Here is a 13,211-nt window from a genome sequence, read left to right as displayed (position 1 = left end):
TCGTGGTGCAAAGAAAAGGGCGTGACAGTGAGTGGTGAAGTCATCCGCGTTAAGGCGTCTCGCTTTGCCTCGATTATGGAAATTGAGCCCCCCCCCTCCCCCGTTTTTTCTAAGGGCTGACTGCAAAAGTTGAACAGTCGGTATAGATTCAGCAGCTTAATGGCTCACTCCGAGGGCGGGTCTGCTGTAGACGCGCCCATTAGCGATCTACAAAGGCTGCTTAAAAACTACGAGCTTTACAATATATTTAATACGGATGAGACGGGTCTGTTTTTTCGATGCCACCCGATCGGACACTAGCCAGGAAGCGCCTTGCTGAAAGAAAGAAAGACAAGAAGCTCTTTACAGCTGCCTTCCCATGTAATGCAGACGGTTCTGAACGTCCCCCGCTTTTATTCATTGGGAAATCGAAAACCGCGATGTTTCACTACGACTACAGCTGCCACATACAACTACACCAATAGCGTCAAGGCCTGGATGACTCGAAATATTTTTTTTAAATGGTTAAAGGACTTGGACTCAAAGTTTAGAGTGCAAACCCGCTTATTTTAGATAGTGACACTGTCCATTTGGGATACGACGAGTCGCAGTCGATGACCACGAAAATAGTATTTTTGCAACCAAATACTACGAGCAAGCGGCAACCTCCGGACGCAGGTATTATCGCTGCGTTTAAGAGACATTACACGCGACGTCAGATTCAGCACGCTATTGACAGGTTAGAGGCTGACCCTGCAATGGACTTTGCCACAACTGCAAAGTTGTACAGTGTGAATGTGCACCGGGCCCTGATATGGAGCGTAGAGTGCTGGAATTCAATACCCACAGCAGCCTTTGTGAGCTGCTGGAAGCACACGGGTCTTCTGGACTACCGATGAGCTTGACGTGATGATGTCGCGCTTACAAACAAAAGATCCGATGTCCGTCGAAGAGCTGCTAGCCCCCCAGCCGAAGAGAATGTAGTCCTAGACGAGCCCACTGATGAAGATTTCTGCAGCGATGAGACCGAGCTAGCTGAAGCCGAACATGACGACGGGTAGAGTGCTGACGAAATCTGCGATGCTGCACCTAACGGCCACCGAGATAGATCCCGAAGACCTTAAAGGCCGATTTCAGTGGAGAGACAAGTGAAGGAGAGGCGATTAAACGAACTACTGGAGCAGCACCGTAGTGATGTGATGATGATTAAGGCGGCCGCTGCCAAGGAGATGGTGGCTCGAAATGATTGGAGGGCAAAACGGTACGTGGAGACGGTGAGACCGGCAATGACGGCATTCTGTTTCTCAGGCACAGATAACCGGGAAGAAGGACGACACGAGCGACCACGTGCATCTGAGGAAGGCGGCGTGTGGACGTCTGAGGAAGGCGACAGGCCAACGTAGAAGGCTGCATCCCGCGGTCAGGAAAAGATAGTGCGCTAGGCGAAATAGCTGCTCAAGAGACGCTGATGGTGGTGCCGGACACGACGCCGTCAATGCCGTCCCTGACGCTTGCCACGACGGTACCATCAACGACGACGCAGTCAACAACCACAGCGACGATACGATGGTAGTGACACCGAGCAAGACAACGACGGATACTACGGTGGCAACTGATAGGGACATGAGGCTGGGCCAGTACCTAGTGCCAACTCGATCCGACACGGCTGCGGTGCGGTTGGCTAAGAAACTGGCGAAGCGCGACGCCAAGCGGCAACGTGTGGAACATGCAGTCTGACGTGCGACGGCCACACCCGTAAGCGACGGTGAGGTGATCCAAACGATGGTCAGACTCGAAGACGAACAACGAACTCGGCGGCAGCAACAAGCTGACGCAGCCTGGGCCGGTTTGAAAGAGCGTCGACAGCGACGATGAACGGAAATGCAGAGCCAGGACCAACGGGGCTTGCAAAGTGCGCGGATTAGTTTGATCCAGCGACGCGGTATGGCTGCTAGTGGTGACGTAGGGTTCGTCACGGGGGGATTGTTCTCCATGTGTCGATCGCTTCTAAGAGTAGGAGCCATTTAAATGTAAATACACTTAAATGTCAACTTTAGGAAACTAATCAGGAAGTTACGTAAACACGTAAGTGCCGGGCAAAAGGCCGCGACAGGACTGCGGTGTCTGGCGAGGCTGCTCTTCTCTGCTGCTCTCTGATGAGCGGCAGGCGTCAAAACGCAAAGTGTGGAGCAGCGTCCGCCAGAACACCGCTGTGCCGCAAAAGTAGATTAGTATACAAATAGCAAATAAGTCAATACTAAACTCTAGATAAATGCACTCTCGTTTGAGTACACCATCTTGGCAGCGCACAGCCAACGATGTCCTTGTGCATACAGTCCTTGGTATAGTCCTTCGCCATTGCACGCATGTGTACTCAGTGTAGCCGGTTGTAGTGCAGCCGCAAGCTGCACTGCCAGGCGCATGAGTGTCCTTGGGATGTGTCTTTGCAGATACTGGCAGTGGACGGTGGCTCGTAGATGGGGGCACCGGACACTGGCAGACTGCAATGCACTGGCGCTCGACACGCAGGTAAGTTTTATAGCTCACACTCCCACTTGATCTCGGCGACGCACTTGGAAGCCGACGCGATCACACACGCGCATCCTAGTTGCCGCCATAGTCCTAGTAGTAGCGTAGTCGCAGCTCAAAGACAATAGCAGTCCACTCAGTAACAGCACTCCCACTCGATCGCCCTCGTCTTCATCAATGTCGCTCAGGTACAGCCTCCGCATCAACAGCAGTAGTCAACGCAGTAGCAGTAGTCGTAGTTGTAGCCATGTCCTCGGATACGTTGTCGTCGCTCGACACAATAGGTAAGACTTTCATAGCCTTGCGAAAGTGTGTGAACTTCACCACTGCAAGTGCCTTTGTCATTATATCGGCCACCATATCATCAGTTCCGATGTGCTGGGTTGTAAGTTGCTTCAACTCCACGTGGCGTCTGATCATGTGGTACTTGTTATCGATATGTTTCGATTTCGAATGTTTGCCAGGCTTCGCAGTTAAGGCAATGGCTCCTTGATTGTCTCCCAGTAGTTGAGGTACTGGATGCTTCCAGCTCAACTCCTTGCATAGGCCAGCAAGCCACAACAAGTCCTTGGTCGCCTCTGTCATTGCTACGTACTCAGCTTCACAGGTACTGAGCGCGTTGATCTCTTGCTTACGAGATGCGTAGGAGATGACGTTGTCGTCCAGCATAGTGATGTAGCCACTGATACTCCGTCGATCCACAGGGTCATTCGCATAATCAGCATCAGAGTAGCCACTAACTTGCACATCAGTCTGTAGCTTCACATTCATCACTAGTCCGTAGTCACATGTAGCCTTCAGGTAACGCAGCACCCTCTTGGCTTGTGCGAAATGCATATGATCATAGCTCGCAAGATACTTGCCCAGGTGTCGGGTAGCATGAGCTATGTCAGGTCTCGATGCACTAACGAGATACTGGAGAGCACCCACCAGTTCTCTGTAGGGAAGATGAAGCAGGCACGTCTGTCTTCGAGGGCGTCGTAGCTTCTGGTGTAGCACAGCCATTACAGTTCTCCATATGAAAACGCTTCAACACCTCCAGTACGTACCGCTTCTGGCAGTACACTATTTGCCGGCGCGGCCGGTCAATCAGGATCTCAACGTCTAAGAGATATTTGACTGTGCCCATCGTCGTGAGCTCGAATGTCTCTTGCAGTGAGGCAGCGATTGTGGCACACAGGTCACGTGAACCCATTAGCAGTAGATCGTCCACGTAAACAGTCAGTAGCAACTTGACTTCACCATCCTTCCTCAATGTATATAGGCCGTAGTCAGAGTCCGTCCTAGTAAAGCCCATCGCAACAAGCTTCGCATGAAGCGTGCGATTCCAAACGTTCGGTGCTTGCTTCAGTCCGTACAGGCTCTTCAACAATCTGCAAATGGACCCAGGTCCATCCACCTGGAAGCCAGGAGGCTGCTCCATGAAGATAGTCTCGTCCAAGTCTCCATACAACAAAGCCGTCTTCACGTCAAATTGCAACACCTCCCAACCTCTTTGTACAGCGTAGTAGATAGCCGCACGTATGGTTTCGAACCGGATCACAGGTGCATAGGTCTCAGAGTAGTTAATCCCAAGTTGTTGTTTGAATCCATGGATCACTAGTCGCGCCTTGAAACGTTTGATTCGTCCACGCTCATCTCGCTTCACAGCAAAGACCCACCTACACGTTATCACCTTCACTTTCTTGGCATCTTTGCGGGGTACAAGTTTCCAGGTCTTGTGACCCTTCAACGATTGAAGTTCCACCAACATTGCAGCTCTCCACTGCTGCCAGTACTTGCTTGCACGTGCTTGTTTGTACGTCGTCGGAATCTGCACATCCGTAGTCATAGCCTGCACTAGGCCTACCACGTAATCCGACAATCGAACGTTCGCCTTCTGCTTCCTTCTTGGTCGCTTTAGGCAGGGCTCTCTTGATGGAGGTTGAATCTCGAAGCCACTTGTCTCCTTCTCCACCATTGCAGGTTTCTTCTTTGTTCTGCGTCTCTTGCGCTTCCTCACTTCCAAACCTTCCTCGGTTTCTTTAGCAGGATCCTGCAACACGGCTGGTGCTGCAACACCAGCAGTCTCCGCACTGTCCTTGCTCACAGGTGCGTCAACGATTGACAAACTTCCACTTGAACTTAACTCAGTTTCTGCAGGTTCGTCAGCAAGTGGTACTGCCTCAAGTGGCTTCTCCGCACTAGAGATGCCGTCACTCCAACCTGGAAGGTACGTCTCCATGTTGGTCTTGATGCGCGCCACAGGTACAGTCTCGCGTAGAGTATGATCACCATCAAAGAATGCGTTCTCTAATAGATGCTTCATGTAGATGCCATCGGTTGTTAACTCTTCATGGAACTTCACATTCCCACTACGAGCTGTCACCACTTGAGCTGTCACCAGGTCAATGAACTTGTAGCCTAGGGTCGATTCGCTATAACCCAGTAATAAACACAGTCTTGCCCTTGCTTCCAGCTTTTCTTTCGCTTGTCTTGACTCAGGGGGAATACACACGTGTGCCAGACAGCCCCAAGTACGCAAATCATCCAGCATGGGCTCCGATTCGTACAGTTTCTGGTGCGGGGACACTAATCCTAAAGGCTTGGTGGGCAACTAGTTCAACGTCGTCACCACATGCAGGAAGGCTTCTCCCCACAAGGAGTTGGGCATGTGTGTAGCCATCAGCATCGCTCTGATTCTTGGTAGAACCACGCCATTAGCACGCTCCACAATGCCGTTCTCTTGAGGAGAATAGGCGCTCGTAAACTGCTGCTCAATCCCTTGGTCGACGCAGTAGTCACTTAGTTCCTTGCTTGCAAATTCACCTCCTTGGTCAGAGTGTAGTCGTCGCACCTTCTTCTCAGGAAAGCGAGTTCGCAGCCTGTTCAGCAGGACCTTGATGTGGAACGTTGCTTCACTCTTCTTCTTGAGTAGGAGGGGCCACTTGTACCTTGTAGAACTATCTATGATAAAGAGAAACATTGTAGCTCCATCCACAGACTGTTCGCTCACAGAGCAAATGTCCATCATGAGAGTCTCCAGAGGTTCGGACTTCCGCGATGGAATCCGTTTATAAGACATTCGTTTTGCCTTACTGGCAGCACAAGCAACGCACTCGTAGGAAGTCAGACCTTTTGCATTCATCTTAACTCCAACATCGAGTTTGTTTGCCAACACTTTCACCGTCTCCATGCTCATATGACCAAATCGTTGGTGAAGCAGCTGCATGGCTTTCTTGCTGTCCATGTCCTCTTTTAGAGCCGCCATCACCATTACTCCAGTCACTCTATCTGCACGTAGTCGGTAGATACTGTCACGCATCATGAACTTGAGTGATGTGCTTGGCTTGGAGATCCAAACAGTCTGATGGTCCTCTGAGCATGCCAACTTGAAGTAGCCCTTCGTTTGTAGGTAGCCCAGACTAATGATGTTCACCTTCGCGTTCGGTGTGTACAGCACGTCGTCCAGGAGACGGTCCTCGAGCTGGCCAGTTGCCTGGTTAACAACACGCAATAGCACAGACCCACAAACAGAAGTGTGTTCAGTTGTGCCATTCGCAAAGTCAAGTCGACTAGCTTGGTCTTCCCTTATGGTAGTAAACAATGACAGGTCACCACAGACATTTGCCTGGGATCCTGAATCAAGTATCCACTCCACAAACTCAGACTGAGCTGATTGCATACCTTGGTTCTGGTTCACAGCGTTGACTTGACGAGAGTTGGGTGGTCTGTTCTCACGACGGTCTTCAAATCGACGTGGAGACATGTTCCGCCCTTGGAAATTGTCACGTCGAGATGAAGGTCCTCGTCCTCTCGAAGGATTGTCACGCCACTGCTGCTGCGGAGACGACGGTCCATAGCGACTCAGTCGATCATCGCGTTGGGGTGGCGGCTCATAGCGACTCGGTCTCTCGTTACGCCACTGCTGCTGACGCGGTGGAGATCGATAACGCCCTGGATTCCCTCTTGGTTCACATCCTCGCATTGACGGAGAACGGCCTCTTCCTCTTGGTGTAGCTCGTTCTCGATTAAAGAATCGGGGTGGTGAACGACTTCGTCCTCGTCCTTGAACAGGAGGGTCAAAGTGTCCAACATCTTGACTCCAGAGTCCTCTCTCGTACGCACTCTCCAAGTTAGGTCTGTAATCATTGCGCATCCCTGGTTCTTGGCGTCTGTTAAACCCGACATCAGGACCTCGACAGCTATCCCCCGGCACAGCCGAACCCCCTTGTGGTTCAGCTTGATTGCGCCATGGCTCAAGTGTAGGCCCTTTCGAGCTACTCGACAGTCCTTGCCCCAAGTAGTAGATGCCTGATTCCCACGTAGGTACCAATCCAGCTGTAGCCTGATTGCCCTCCCACTAAGTCTGCGCAGTACTCGATACAGTAGGTTGCATGTTTTGCAGTACAGTAGCTTGTACACCCTGTTGAACAGCAGGTTGTCCAGTAGGTTGCACTTCAGGTTGTACCGCAGATTGTATGGCAGTTCGCACAGCTACAGCTGGTGCTTGCAGTGTAGGCAGTGAGGTTGATTGTCGTTGTTGTAGTCCTTGTCCTCCAACTTGTATGTGTTGAACAGGAACTCCAACTTGCAGCTGCAGTCGCTGCGTTGCTTGCGCAACCGACGATTGAGTGCGTTGCGTACTTGCCCGCACCCCTTCAACAACACGACGCTCTCCTCCTTCTTCATTTTCCGCAGGAGACGTTAGTGACCATGCATGTGATTGCGTAGCCGTACGCGATAGGGCAGCACCATCCGTAAGGTCAATCGCATTCGCATCGCATAGTGATAGGCCAGCAAACAGTCCTTGGCCATCTTCTTCCAACGCTACCGCATCCACACGACGTACGGAGTTCACCAGCGACACGGGAGCCCTTGGTTGTCTCTCTTGCAGCTTTCTCGCGAGCTCTGGCTTCAGTTGCTGGCCAGTGAGAGCCGTACACTCGGCATACCAATGTCCTTCTCCTTGACAGTTCGCGCAGTTTGTGCGCTGCTTCTTATCTGCAACGCCCTTGGATCGCTTGCGCTGTTGCTTGTTGCGCTTGCGTCCTCGGGCTTGACCTTGTCCTTGGTCCGTTCCGACATGAGCAACTTGCATTGAATGCGCGATCGGTTGTCTGGTTTGTGCACGCAGCTGGTCACGCTGGTGTTCAGCAGCGCGTAGTCGTTGTAAAGCTTCAGCAAGTGTAAGTGTCTTACGATCATGGCTGTTAAGCCAATCGCCGTGTTCACGGGCGAGATCTTTAAACGCTTCCACGCTGTTCGACAGTAGTAGGCTTGCATGTTGCCACTCAGCAAACTCACCATTAGCTTGATGTAGAAGTGTCACCTTCTTCGCAATGTCGTCAGCATACTGCGATACCGACTCGTTTGGCTTGAGCCGGCGCGTCACTAGCTCTTGCAGTAGGTAATCAGGATTAATGCCATCTCCAGCCTCAAAGTGCTGCGTAATCGCATCGTAGAGCATAGCGGCGGCGTCCATGTTGTCGTGGATGTCGTCGATCTTGAACGTCGTACGTAGGTCAACAGACAGCGACAACGCAAGTGCTGAGAACGCCTTGTTCTTGCGCGACTTGTACCACACGCGATATTTGTCACGACGCATGCCTTCTACTGCATCGTAACGCTCAGGGCCATAGGTGATGTCTCCCAGCATCTTCGGCTCGAAGTGCAACGACACCTCGCTCTTCCAGGCTTTGTAGTCGCCCTTCAGATGGAGCTTGGGCAGCTTGATCGGAGGCGAGTTGATGAGGACCTTGGTGTACTCAGCCAGCTCGCCGTCGTTGTAGCGGCCAGTAGGGTTCATGTTGTCTAGAGGGCGCCACGGATCGTCGGGGTCTCGGTCGCCGTTTTGTTGGTTTAGCGGCGACTGGGGAGGATTGTCAACTGGCACGAATTCTTCCGTGTTCGTCGACGAAAGTTTATGCATACTTTCGAGTAACATTTGGAATAACGGGCGGCCACCCGGGATTCCAGCCAATGAACGAATTAGTCGTTCTGCATCACTGTGCGACAATGTTGTTCAAGCTTAAATTTCCTGCCAATGGGGTTGAAGCTTGATCTTGATTGGTCGAAATTCCAGAATTTGTTTCTGGAACGCCAGCAGCCACGTCAGTCGCAGACTGCGCCCTGATTGGGCTCATAACCAGTGGTGACGTAGGGCTCGTCACGGGGGAATTGTTCTCCATGTGTCGATCGCTTCTAAGAGTAGGAGCCATTTAAATGTAAATACACTTAAATGTCAACTTTAGGAAACTAATCAGGAAGTTACGTAAACACGTAAGTGCCGGGCAAAAGGCCGCGACAGGACTGCGGTGTCTGGCGAGGCTGCTCTTCTCTGCTGCTCTCTGATGAGCGGCAGGCGTCAAAACGCAAAGTGTGGAGCAGCCTCCGCCAGAACACCGCTGTACCGCAAAAGTAGATTAGTATACAAATAGCAAATAAGTCAATACTAAACTCTAGATAAATGCACTCTCGTTTGAGTACACCATCTTGGCAGCGCACAGCCAGCGATGTCCTTGTGCATACAGTCCTTGGTATAGTCCTTCGCCATTGCACGCATGTGTACTCAGTGTAGCCGGTTGTAGTGCAGCCGCAAGCTGCACTGCCAGGCGCATGAGTGTCCTTGGGATGTGTCTTTGCAGACACTGGCAGTGGACGGTGGCTCGTAGATGGGGGCACCGGACACTGGCAGACTGCAATGCACTGGCGCTCGACACGCAGGTAAGTTTTATAGCTCACACTGCTGTAAATGTGGCGCGAGGCTCCGGTGTACAGGCTGACGACGGGTTGCCGACGGCAGTTATGGAGCTGGGCGGTGAGAAGTACGACATTAAGTGGGACAGTTGCGCCAGATATTCCGTTGCAGGGACCGATTGGATGGTACGTGGAGAGCGGATACAAGGACCAGCTTCAGTGGATTACGTTGAGGGTGTAGGAGGCTTCCTTCTCGACGTTGTGGGAGTTTAAGCATTCGATATGCGTAACGTGTACGGGCAGGTGGTGCGAATCACGGCGTGTATCATCGAGGACTGTACCAGTGAGTTCTTAGTGGGAGTTAACTTCATGAAGAAACACAAAGCAAACGTGGATTTCGACAAAAGCAAAATGCGCTATTATGAAAAAGAAATGTTAGTGGTGGTTCCGTTTCGAACGGAGGAGACGAAGGTCGCTGCAGTCAGACTGGCTCGGTGTACCAAACTGACACGGAACGCGGTGACGCCGGTGACGGTTATGGTGGCGGCACCTAATGGAGAAACAGGCATCTTCGTGCCGACGCAGAGCAGCTGGCCGTCATGATGGCTACAACCGTGACGAAGGTGGTTGGTGGCAAGGCACTCATCCCGGTGATCAACTTGAGAGGCGACCGCACGAAGCTCCCCGGCAAGAAGGAGCTAGGTGTGTGGGTGCCGCTCATGCAGGACATGCAGGTGATGGAGCAGGCCTCCGAGAATATAATATCAATACCGCAATTACTACCTATTTGTTATTATACTACGGATTATTGTTTTTTCGGAATAATAATATAGTGTGATACGGACGGAATAATACAAATATAAAGGCTTACCGTTCGAGTGGCTTGCAGCCACCCATTCCTCTCCACCAGCCATTTTTCAGCGCCTAGTTCACTTTCAATCTTTGAGAAGACGGTCATTCTTGATTTACATCATGTCGTCCCAGCAACTCGCCGCTTTCTTCTACACCGCTCTCGAGCCTGGGCTCTACCGGTGCAACATCTGCGAACAGCCACGCAAGCAAGCCCAGCGCCCAGGCTACACAATCCTGATCTCTCACCTGAACTCGAAGCATCCCACTCACGGCGAAGAGTATGCTGAGTTTCAGCGCCGAAACCTGACCTCCCTCGAGGTTTTTGAATTCGTGGACGAAACGACGACTCACATGTACGACTGGCTACGCTGGATTGTCGAGCGGAATCTCCCTCTGTGCGAGGTTGAGAACCCACTAACGAGACAGTTAGTTCGCATGAAGCCTACTTCAGCGGAGACGCTGAAGACCTACATGCAACGAGTCGCTGAACGTGTCGGCAACACCATCGCCGAGGAGATGGGCGAGTGTTTCGGTGTTATGTTTGATGGATGTAGCTCTTGCTCGCAAAAATACACTGAATATTGCGGCATTGCGGATTATTGTTTGTCTTGATACGCCACTATGTATTGCTGATGCCACAGCTGCCTGCGTATACTGCCTATTGTATTTTAGGAGGCCTGTGATGGAGCTAAGTGGAGAACTGGAGCCCAAAAAAGTCGACGAGTGGTTCGAAACCCTTGGAGACACCAAGACGCCTATTGACAATGAAAACGAAGTACGAATAGGTGAATAAGATGCTACTACTCGCGCACTGGTGCTCAAGAGACTGTATAATGTTGGACCACGGCGCTGTCAGAGTAACTGAGTTGTATTGAGCAAAATGCAGAATGATCGAAAAACCAAAGACACGAATCAATGCAAGTGGAGCTCGCTCGAAAGTCTCGAATCGAGACTCCACTGGTCAACATGCTGTGATATCAGAACAAACGCTAGCAGCCATCATGTAGGGATACCAGTAGCCTTGTTTGTGAAGAAGCCATCTCAGCCTCTTGTTCACGCAGCGGCTGTACCAACAGTTGTTGCAGCAGCTGTGAGAACATAACATCCTACCCCGCCTTACCTGCGTCTGCGGGCCGATGAAGCACGGCGTCGATTTTGCTTGAAGGCCTCCAGTAGTTTATTCCAGTGACTGACATGACTGATGTTATTCTCAAACGCCCAAGAGTTCTCGCTCTCGGGCAAGTCCCCCATGAGCAAAAGTACTGTTTTCGTCCACCACGGCGACGCTGGTCAAGTAATGCCCGGATCACGTACACACGCTCGCCATCTTCATCATACAGCCGAGGTGCGCTCTTATTATCCCGGCCAAAAAGGCTTGGACAAAAATGGTAATATATTTTATCTTAAATTAGAGGAATGTAACTCCGCAACCGTAGAGCCGATTTCGTTGTGTGTCCCCTTAATAGATAGCTTGGTGTCTATTTATTCTCGTAAGAACTTCACAGCATCTAATAATGTTCACTACTTTTCAAATGGTCGCCGGTAAGAAATTGACTGCTGCTGATGTGGTGAAGTGCTTTCTCAGAAATAAGAGAATGGTCCTGACGCGGGGTCACTATCCCGAATCAGTGACAATTTCAAGTGATTATAGAGGATTTGGGTTGTTTGGCACGGGTGCAAGTTGCCTGTGGTGGATTAGCCATGGCGAGCAGCACCCCGTATGGAATGACGATGGATCTGATATGAGCGATGTACGAGAAGGCAAGATCCACCAAGACTTACCTCGGATCCACCCTTACCTGGATTCACTAAGATGGATATGGGATATACTATACAAGAGTGGATCGAGTGTGGATCCTATGAAGGAAGGATGGTCGGTGCCCTCTGACGGTGGATCTAGTAGCCACGGCTAATGAAGAGTCAAGATCCACCGCGAGGTACCCCGGATCCCATACTTCTGAGTTCGTATCCAAGGAGGGAGGATCCCGCCTGGAGGGACCTGGATCCAGGGTATAGGGATGAGGGATACAGTGGATCTCGAACTTTCGTGGGACAACGGAGATCACAGACGGTTGCGAGATGATGTTGGATGATTGGAGAGCTCGGATCCACGGCGAGTGTACCATTACAGTGAGGTGGATCCAAGCGACCTGGATCCGGATGAGTGTACCCATAATAGGGTGACCATGATGATTACGTCATATATCCGGTGGATCTGAAGATAACACAGCTGGGATGATGGGTCAAGGGAAGAAGGGACATGCAGCCGAGCCTGGTAAGGGATTTAGCAGATGAAAGACATAGAAGGTAGAAACCCAGGCAGGTATAGGCTTAAATATCAATACAGACCCCAATTTGCACTGTGGAGAGCAAGTGACCTGTAGTCGTCTCGGGGGTTGGATTTGGCCTCGGGCGATCGCCGTAACAGGGGTGAACATTGGCCCTGGACAAGGACAGCGTCTACTTCGCCCGCCAAGCATCAGGTCTTACTATGGAGTAATCAAGATCACGAACTAGAGAACAAGTGGGCACGGAATCGTAACGGGATCATCAAGTGGAGATCAACTACGTAAAGCGTTTCGACGGGGATTGGATTTGGCCTTGCAGAACATTCGTAGCGGAGATGAGCATTGGCCCGGACAAGTTTCGTGTATACTTTGACCCTAGGGACTAACTCAATAAATAAAGACTCCAATTTGCACAGTGACACGCAAGTGCCTTCCTGCCCTCAAGAACCGGAACTACATTGGCCGTACGAGCTCCGAGAAGGTTGGGAATTGCGAATCTAGTGTTGGTAGTGATAACTGGATAATACATTGGCCAGATCCTACAACCTAGTGAGCTTTTCCTTTACTTGTGCAGATCCGACAGGCTAACCGAATTTACTACTTGGTCGGTTACACCCTAGAGGTTCTCAACTCTCAAGATCCCGTCACAGGAGGCGGCAAGTACGACTTAAAGGACAACACAAAGGCAAGGGAACACACCCGCAAGGCAACCCTACGGCTAGATCCACGATCTAGGCCCCGGATCCATAAGCTCGAATATTCGCTTAGGATACGGAACCATCCACGGACGCAGAGTGAAGATTTTCCACTGCTGCTCCACCCCATCCCCACGTCTCGCCAAGACACTCAAGCTTCACCACTTGAACTCTTCGGAAGTACCGAGAG

The 13,211-nt window shown here is 51.2% G+C and overlaps 1 protein-coding gene across 1 annotated transcript; it reads left to right on the top strand.

The window, feature by feature from the left end:
* Window positions 1-278: 278 nt before the first annotated feature.
* Window positions 279-840, top strand: PITG_09715 (uncharacterized protein; the record flags this gene model as incomplete). Its single annotated transcript, XM_002903273.1, has 4 exons — window positions 279-421; window positions 465-531; window positions 591-770; window positions 829-840. 4 exons carry the CDS (start codon window positions 279-281, stop codon window positions 838-840), a joined length of 402 nt encoding a protein of 133 aa, XP_002903319.1.
* Between the last annotated feature and the right edge of the window lie 12,371 nt (window positions 841-13,211).

Source organism: Phytophthora infestans, genomic scaffold (genome assembly GCF_000142945.1).
Source record: "Phytophthora infestans T30-4 supercont1.15 genomic scaffold, whole genome shotgun sequence".
Classification (NCBI taxonomy): Eukaryota; Oomycota; class Peronosporomycetes; order Peronosporales; family Peronosporaceae; genus Phytophthora; species Phytophthora infestans.
This window is presented reverse-complemented; position numbering and strand designations above follow the sequence as displayed.